Source organism: Lottia gigantea (genome assembly GCF_000327385.1).
Source record: "Lottia gigantea unplaced genomic scaffold LOTGIsca_17, whole genome shotgun sequence".
Classification (NCBI taxonomy): domain Eukaryota; kingdom Metazoa; phylum Mollusca; class Gastropoda; family Lottiidae; genus Lottia; species Lottia gigantea.
Genome location: NW_008708133.1, coordinates 572,019 through 580,522, shown reverse-complemented (window position 1 = coordinate 580,522; position 8,504 = coordinate 572,019). Strand labels below are relative to the sequence as shown.

Here is an 8,504-nt window from a genome sequence, read left to right as displayed (position 1 = left end):
TGTCTATATATCGTACTCACAATTGCTAAATGCCATTCAAAGACTTTAAACTAATACAACGTTAGAAAACAATTTCTTTCCATCTTTATTTAGCGAGATGGTTTTGGAAGCTGGTTCAAATCCGATAGAAACAATCAAACCATATTACCATATAAAATTCATCTACAAAGAGAAATCAACGATGATAGGATATTCTTTGGAGAGAATGGTTCAGATGCAAAATTAGAAATAACGAATCTCCAACTTTTCATACCCGTAATAACACCATCAATTGAAGTAGAAACGAGAATATTCAACTCGTTAACTAAAGATATTGAAATAGATTTTCTTCATCGTAACACGGTAGGTAGCATGACTTTAACGGGAGAATCCACCACGTGGCCAATCACTAACACTATTAAACCAGCAAGATATGTAATGGTTGGTTTCAAGAACTTACCAGATTCTCAAACGAATAACAATAATGCCTATAGAGTGGCAATGAACCAAACTCAAAATCCTTTAATCCATAAAGTTCAAGTAAGATTAAACAACGATAATTATCCTAACCAACCTTTAACAATTAATCCAACCACAAAGAATTATAATGAATTTTATAGAAACCATAAAAATATGTGTGAATTATTTGGAAATCTACCTTAGTTTGAATATGTAGATTTTGCACTTAATCATCCAATCTTCTGTTTTGATCTATCAGCTCACCAAGAAGATCTTTTCAAAACAGGAGTGAACATCAATATTCATATTGGAAAAACAGAAGGAGATGTAACAGGTTATTGTTTATTATTGGAAGAAGCAAAACATTTAATTAAAATAGCAGATAGAAGAATAAGAATTGAGTAAAAATACACCTTTAAAAATGAAACCAGAAATTTTAGTCAAGAAAATAATAGAAGCTATAGAAACAGCTTCATCAAGTACATTAACTTACAATGGTAAAAAGATTAGCATATCTCAAAAGGTTATTGATAAATATCAATATAATGGTAAAAAAAATCAGCATAACTAAAAAACTTATTGATAAATATAAATATTGTAAAGTCAGAGACGATATAGACTTGGAAAGAATTGACGCGAAAGCAAAAGAAGGTGGATTTATATTTTCCCTACCTTTAATATTTGCTGGTATTACCGCGGCGGCTACAATGGCTGGTGCTACAGCTGGTGGAGTAAGCGTTGCCAACGAAAAGACAGCTGCTATTGCAGAAGCTGCTGCTACAAAAGCTGTTGAAGAAAAGAAAGCAGCCGAAAAACATAGACACAATTTAGCATTGGAAAAGTTGGCAGCAGAGGGTAAAAAACCTAAAACGGAAAAGAAAGGTTCAGGAGTGGGAGATATGATAGGCACAATGAAAGAATTTGGAAAAAGATTTAGTGAAGAAACCAAGAAAACTGTTGAACAAGGATTAAATAAATTAGTAGATAGTATTGACACAGGAGAAATCAAAGTCAAACATAAGGGTAATGGAATATTTTTAAAAAATATACACACTGGAGAAAGAATATATCTTTCAAAGTATAAAGGAGAAGGAGTGATTTTTGGAACAAATTAGAATAATAAAAATGGGTAAAAATTTCAATCATTCAGAAATATTTCCTAATAACCCAATGCTCATGTGTATATGCGGTTCTGGGAAAACTCATCTCACTTTTAACATGTTGACAACACCAAACCTTTTAGATTTCGATTCTTTGTATATCTACACAACACCAGAGCAATCTTATTATCATTTCTCAAAGCTTTAGAATATCTACCAAAGAAAGATGTTCAAGACCTATCTCAATATTACGAAGAAAACGAAGAAGAAGTGGAAATAAAAGATATCATAAATAACTTCATCGAAGCAAAGAAACCAACGGATATATAAGTTTTTATAATGTTATAAAATGTTAATGATCTAGACTTGTCTAATATTGATAGCAAACGAAAGAACTTAATATTGTTTGACGACTGCGTAGCGCAAAGAAATCAAGCTGTTCAACAAGAATTCTTCACGAAAGGAAGACATCACAACTGTCACTGCATATACCAATCCCAATCTTTTTACGGGATGGATTCTATGTTTATTAGAAAAAATGCAAATTGTTTTTTATCATTTGAATTAAACGATAAAGATTTATCTCAAATCATTCAGTCGATAAATCACGGAATGGACAGAGATGCATTTAAAAAGATTTGTAAAGCTCAATGGAAAAACCCAGATGATCATAGATATATATTCGTTAATACTAGAAAACCTGCAGGTGAAAAGAGTTATGACAGACATTTGTTAAATTTTATTTTTTTAAAAATGGATAATTGGAATAATATTTTAAAAAGAAACAAAGAATATATCAAATCTAAGAATAAAATAAAACCCAAGTTGAAAATAACAGATTACAACAACTCGGATTAACGAAAAATCTACAAAATCTATTTCAACCCATATTAAAATCTCAAGAGGATATTAAAAAGAAATTAGAACCTAAACAAATTTTACAATCACCGATTCTATAGAATATCCCATTAAAGATGATGAAATCATAATTAGATCATTATATGATATAAATCGATATTTTTCAAACCCTGACCCAAATTTACCAAAGACCATTTCACCAATCGTTGATAAAAAAGGTTTATTGGATTTAGAATACTATTTAGTGATGTTTACCCTTCGAAATCGATAAAAAAGACTTTATATTTACAATAGAAGGATTAATAGATTTAATGAATGGCGGTGATATTGAGATTGCCAAACGCAAGGATTTAGTAGAATACTTAAAATTTCTGTATATGATGAAGAATAAGCGCAAAACAAAAAGATAGATGGCAGTTGAAACATATTTAAATAAAGTTATTCCTGAAGAGGAATCAGATGATTATGCGGAAGATTATCCACCAATCTTACAAGAAATAGATGAATTCGAAGATATGGTATCTGGAGAAGGTATAACGTTTTTATCCTACTACTTAATAGATTACGAGTAATATTAGCGGCAATGAAGGAAGGACATCGATCACACAGACAATATAATGAAGTAAATTGTATATTAAAAAGACTCCTAGAAAAAGGTATCATAGATAAAAATGATTATAAAAGCGTGATTAAAAATGTCAAATAAAGAACAACTATTTGTCATCACCTCAAATAAATCAGACATTAAATTATCTCTAGATTATGAGTACGAACTCGATCGCAATCAAGAATATGAATTGGGATTAAAGTATTTCTCTGTTTACAATTCTATTAGAAATATCAACGAAAAAAATAACCAAATAAAAATATCAACAGATAACGGAGTTACGTTCAAAACCATACGTTTACTACCAGGAAGCTATGAATATATAGCCATTAACGAATACCTATCTGAATATGGAGGAAGTGTCAATGGTAAAAACAATATTGAATTCGAAGGTCATTTGAATCTGAACAAAATAAAATTGATATTAAGAAATAATAGTCAAGTTGATTTCAACGTAGAAAATTCATTGAATACGTTACTAGGATTTGATAAACGAGTAAACACGCAATCCACTTTAGCACCACACAAAGCTAATATCGAGAATGATATCGATGTGATAAATATACATTGCAATTTGATAAACGGTGGATTTTTCAATAAATACAAACGTCAGATTATTTACAGTCTTCCAACATTCACTGTACCGATAGGATATAGAATTATAGAGAAACCATTTCAAACGACGTATTTACCACTTAATTCCTTTATGATTGAAGATATAAATCTGGAAATCAAAGATGGTAAAAATAGGCTTAAAGATTTTGGTAACGAGGAAATTGTTATTCAACTTCATTTAAAACAAAAAAATTAACACTCTTCATTCTCTTCTTGAATAGTAAGGTAATCGAAATCATCAAATTCGTAGTTTTCATCTATGTTCAATTCTTTTCCGTCGTTGTAAGGATACATGATTCCTTCACTGTTTGGTGCTTTTCTCTTAACGAGATTTAGATAACTTCTAAAAACTTTCTTTTGTTTATCATCATCCTTTGGAATAACTACTCCATTGGTGAAACTTTTTATCCAAGGTTTCTCAAATTCATTCGTTACATCGAGTCCACTAGCTAATCGAATATAATCTTCTACGGATATCTTATCTTTAGAGTAACCCTTAAACGTTTTCTTTTCTTTTAAAACACCATCGGAAGTTAGAATGATATTGTATTTAACTTTTGGCGCTAAATATAAACCAAATATAATTCCACCATCACCGTAATCATTCTTTCCTTTACAATAATCATTTTCGGACACCAACCCAGCTTCATTTAATTTATCCCAATTGTTAGACGAAATGTATAAACTATCGGTATCCGTATAGTATATTTCAGGCTTATAGAATCCATCTATCACGTGAATAAAATTATTCATTATTTTTTTACTGTGAGATAAAACGAATGATCCCAAATGACAAGGTGTTAGTCGTGTAGATTTAGGAGGAATAAATTCTTTTTCTTCTTCATTCATCTCAACTATATATTGACTATCATTTACTTTTTCATAGCTTTTGACGTGTGAATCGAAGTTGGCTTTTAAAGTCGCTTCACTCCATAGATGTCTCGATGTATTTATATCCTTCTGAATAGATTTACCATACAACGAATTGCCTAATAATTTCATGCAATTACTACCTACGATATTACCTTCTCGTTTATATGTATTTCTTAGATTTCTCAAAATTAAAATGTAATCTCTATAGGGTGGAGATTTAAAATTTTCTTCGTAAACTATACCATCTAATATTTTAATAATTCGTCCACCGGCTTTCACTATTTCTTGAATATCGACCGATGTTAAAACGTCGTGACAGACACCATTTCTGAATCTGATTTTAGTGCCAGTTTCCTTTTTACCTTCTTTATTCGTGAAAGTGATTTTATCTTTAGCTGGTATGTGTTGGAAGAACATGTTTTTGGGATATTCAAACCAGACTTTTAAAATAGCAGTTCTAGGTCTGAATTTCTGTTCATTAAAGAGCTTGAAAAATTCTTTATTTTCTTCCGGTAGAAATGGTCTACCACTTTCCGCTCTCGGATATTCGCTATCTAAATCCGACATGGCGGAAGCGTACAAACCGTTAGCATCAAAGGCCATTAGTTTAGTACATTTTATTTTTTTAAGTCTCGAATGAACCTCCGTTTTATCTTTCGTGCAAGCGCTATATTCTTTGAATAAATCAATTATATTATTAGATTTCGGGGAAGGGAGGGTTTGATTCCCCCAAATGTACAGGCCTAGGGTGGAGGAGACACTTTATTTAGAAATTAGGACTAAGGGTCTTGATATTGAGTTTTCTTTTGTTCTTATTCTGATCTGAAATTATAAAAAATAACTCGCCCAATGGGCGAGAAGTATAGTATCTGTTATTTGCTGAATGTTTTTAGTTTACTATGAACAATATTATCATTTAAGTTCTTATTTTTGGAATATGCAACTATCATTTTCTGCTTATAGACATGGGGGAATTTCTCTTGAAGGCTCTTATAGTGGGCATGAACTATCTTGCTTGCTCGATTGCTGGTTGTATTAAGCGGGACAAAAAAGGGTGCTATGCCTACATTATGATGAATATTTAGTCCTATAGGTCTTGCTGTATTCAATGTCTCAATCCAATGGGCTTCCCTAGATTGACGGAATTGGGTAGTTTCATCTTCGGGCAAGTCAATTTCTATACGCTCAATTGGGATTAGGGCGAGATCGTCTATTGAGTGGTCGTCGAGGTTGAAATAATTAGAAACAGGCTTGTCTTTGTTTAATTTGATGTCTGACCTATGAGCATTAAAGCGAGTTCGTAAATTATTCTTAGTTTCTCCTACATATTGTTTGGGGCATTTCTTGCATGAAATTAAATATGTTACATTCGAATGTTCACATGTTAGATGTTCCTGGATCGGGTACCTTTTATTCGTAGAGTTGCTTACAAAATAATGAGTTTCTGATATAAAGGGACATGTTTTGCATCTACTGGACAAACATGGAGCACTTCTGAAACCTGGAGGTACTTCGGCATAAAGTCTGTTTTTAGCTGGTATCTGTGCTAAGGTGGAATTTTTTATGTTTCGTAAAAATCGTTTAGAGTACCCACGCTCTTTCAGTTTTGAGAAAACAATCGTACAGGCTTGGTTGAAATCAGAAGATCTTGTACAAATTCGATGAAATCGTAAAACTTGTGACTTAATTATACCAGAAAAGGTATGTTTTGGGTGAAAGGAGCTCTTGTGTAAGAGTTGATGAGTATCAGTTTCTTTGAAATACACTTTAATATCCAGTTTATTTGTTTCTACTATGGAATCTCCCTTAAAGACTGTGGTATCGAGAAAGTCTATGCTTCTGTCACTCACGTTTGCGGTAAGTTTGATAGAAGGATTGTGGTTGTTGAGAATTTCAAAGAATTCCCAAAACTGTTCGATAGAATAAGTCCAAACCATAAAAATGTCATCCAAAAAGCGTCCGTAAAAAGTGGGTCAAATGGACAGATGGGCAACACCTCCCGTTCCCACTCTGTCATGAAAAGGTTTGCGTACGAAGGGGCGAATCGTTTGCCCATTGTTGTCCCTGAAGTTTGTAAATATGTTTTACCATTAAATGTGAAATCGTTTCGACTAAGACAAATCTCTAAAAGCTGTAGAATTGCATCGTCGGATCTGTTTGGATCTGGGTTTCTATTAAAAGCTTTACGAACTGCCGTTAAACCAGTAGTGTTATCGATATTGGTATACATAGAAGAAACGTCGATAGAAATTAAAATAGCATTAGAGGGATCTCGAAGATTTTTTATTCTATTGACAATTAATAGATTCTATTGTGTCTTTAAGGTAGGCGCGATGTTGACATGCTAGAGGTAGTAAGAAATGATCAATGTATTCTGACACTGCATATGACTCACTACCACAGTCAGATATAATCGGGCGGCCTTTAGGGATTTTATTGGAGATAAACCACTCCTTGGTTGGATTCTTATGGATTTTAGGCAAAGTGTACAAATGTCTCTCGCGACAATCAGGTTTGGCAGACAGATAGTCATATTGTTTCTGTTTGAGATAACTAGTTTTGACTAAATCGGCATTAAATTAACTAATATTGTTAATCATGTTAGCAGTTTCTTTGAAAATTGGTTTCGGTAAAATGGCATAGTGTTTAGGATTATTCAGTTGATTCTCTGCTTCTGAAACGTAATCCTCCCTATTCAGAATGACACAACATGAACCTCTGTCACCCTTTTTAATAATAATGCTATCGTCTTTCTTAAGTAAGTTTAACGCTTCACGTTCCACTCGTGTCAGATTAGGCTTTTCGTGTGTTATGGAAAGGTTCACTATTTGGCTATTCATACTCGCAAATGCTTTCAATATTTCAGGATGGATGGCGGCCTGAGGGGGTGTCCACGTGGATTTAGGAATAAACATTGTTCTAGCAATTGTTCTAGGGGGTGGTTTCGAAAACAATATGTGCAGCTAAGATTTCGTTGAAATCGTTCAATGGATGGTCGGAGATAATTCAAGTTAGCTATCTTTGGTGTGGGAATAAATTTAAGTCCAAGGTCTAAGATTGAATGCTGAAGGGGTGTGAGAATTTTGCGGCTCAAGTTAACTACAGTTTGGCCTAGCGGTGGCCTCTCAGTATTTTTATCCCCAGTAATTAGTTTAAAGACTTACTCGATGCTTGAAGCTGGTGTATCCAAAACAAATAAATGCTGTTTGCTGTTTCTGGAGACCAATGAAGATTATCAACTGGTTCGAATTCTTCTTCGTGGGGTGGTAAGATTGTTGCGCTGTTGATACTGGACTCCATCATCATGTTGTTGAGAGTGCTGAGGTTCTGTTGTGCTTTCTTCGAAATTTTATTTGAAATGGGTATACATGTGAAGAGGATCTTGGAGTTTGGGAAGGTTTTGTTGGCTGTGGCGATTAATTTCTGGGCTTGGTTTAAGGAGGTCTTTGGTAGCTGATCACGGTTGTTGAGGCCTACATGAAGAATAATGGTAGTAGGTTTGGGATCATGGTCGTATGATTCCAGGATTGACTGTATGTGATGGATTTGGGCACCGGGGTAAGAATGTATTTCAATGTCTGAACTGGTTTTGGTAATTCGATTCAGGTTAGATGATCCAATAATCAAGGTAGATTTTTTAAGAGCAGGTAGCTTCCATAATGATTTGTCCTTGGTTTGGTGATAATACGGTTTGGTAGCGGATATAATGGTCGTCGACGGTGTGATTGGTATGGTTTGGTAGTTGTTAGAATTGTAGCATTGGGAACGGACTGGGATCTCGTTCGAGGGGGGGAAGGTCTGGATGTACATCTCGACTTGGATGGAGACTGAGGGGTGGTTTGCTGGTCCAAAAAGGCACAGAAGGAAGAAAGGTTGGCGGATCCTGGATCACGTGGTGAAGATTCAGATGGTGTGGAAGGGGAAGACGATTCTGAAAGTGAAAAGAGAAGGGGAGTGCCCTCTCTACGAGAGCGTTTACCTATGTCTGCTGGACTAGGAGTAGTGACTTCGGC

General features: G+C 34.0%; 3 protein-coding genes across 3 annotated transcripts in view; 2 read left to right on the top strand and 1 right to left on the bottom strand.

The window, feature by feature from the left end:
* The window catches only part of LOTGIDRAFT_158412 (hypothetical protein), a gene marked incomplete at both ends in the record, with an annotated part of 1,611 nt that extends 969 nt beyond the window's left edge, over nucleotides 1–642 (top strand). The window contains one exon of the mRNA XM_009051568.1: nucleotides 171–642. Within this exon, the coding sequence (XP_009049816.1) occupies nucleotides 171–642 (472 nt within the window). The remainder of the gene's footprint in view (nucleotides 1–170) is intronic.
* A 290-nt stretch (nucleotides 643–932) lies between these two features.
* On the top strand, nucleotides 933–1,553 carry LOTGIDRAFT_158411 (hypothetical protein; the record flags this gene model as incomplete). The annotated part of the gene is made up of 1 exon (XM_009051567.1): nucleotides 933–1,553. One exon carries the CDS (start codon nucleotides 933–935, stop codon nucleotides 1,551–1,553), a length of 621 nt encoding a protein of 206 aa, XP_009049815.1.
* A 2,257-nt stretch (nucleotides 1,554–3,810) lies between these two features.
* LOTGIDRAFT_158410 (hypothetical protein) lies at nucleotides 3,811–5,058 on the bottom strand (the record flags this gene model as incomplete). The annotated part of the gene is made up of 1 exon (XM_009051566.1): nucleotides 3,811–5,058. One exon carries the CDS (start codon nucleotides 5,056–5,058, stop codon nucleotides 3,811–3,813), a length of 1,248 nt encoding a protein of 415 aa, XP_009049814.1.
* Between the last annotated feature and the right edge of the window lie 3,446 nt (nucleotides 5,059–8,504).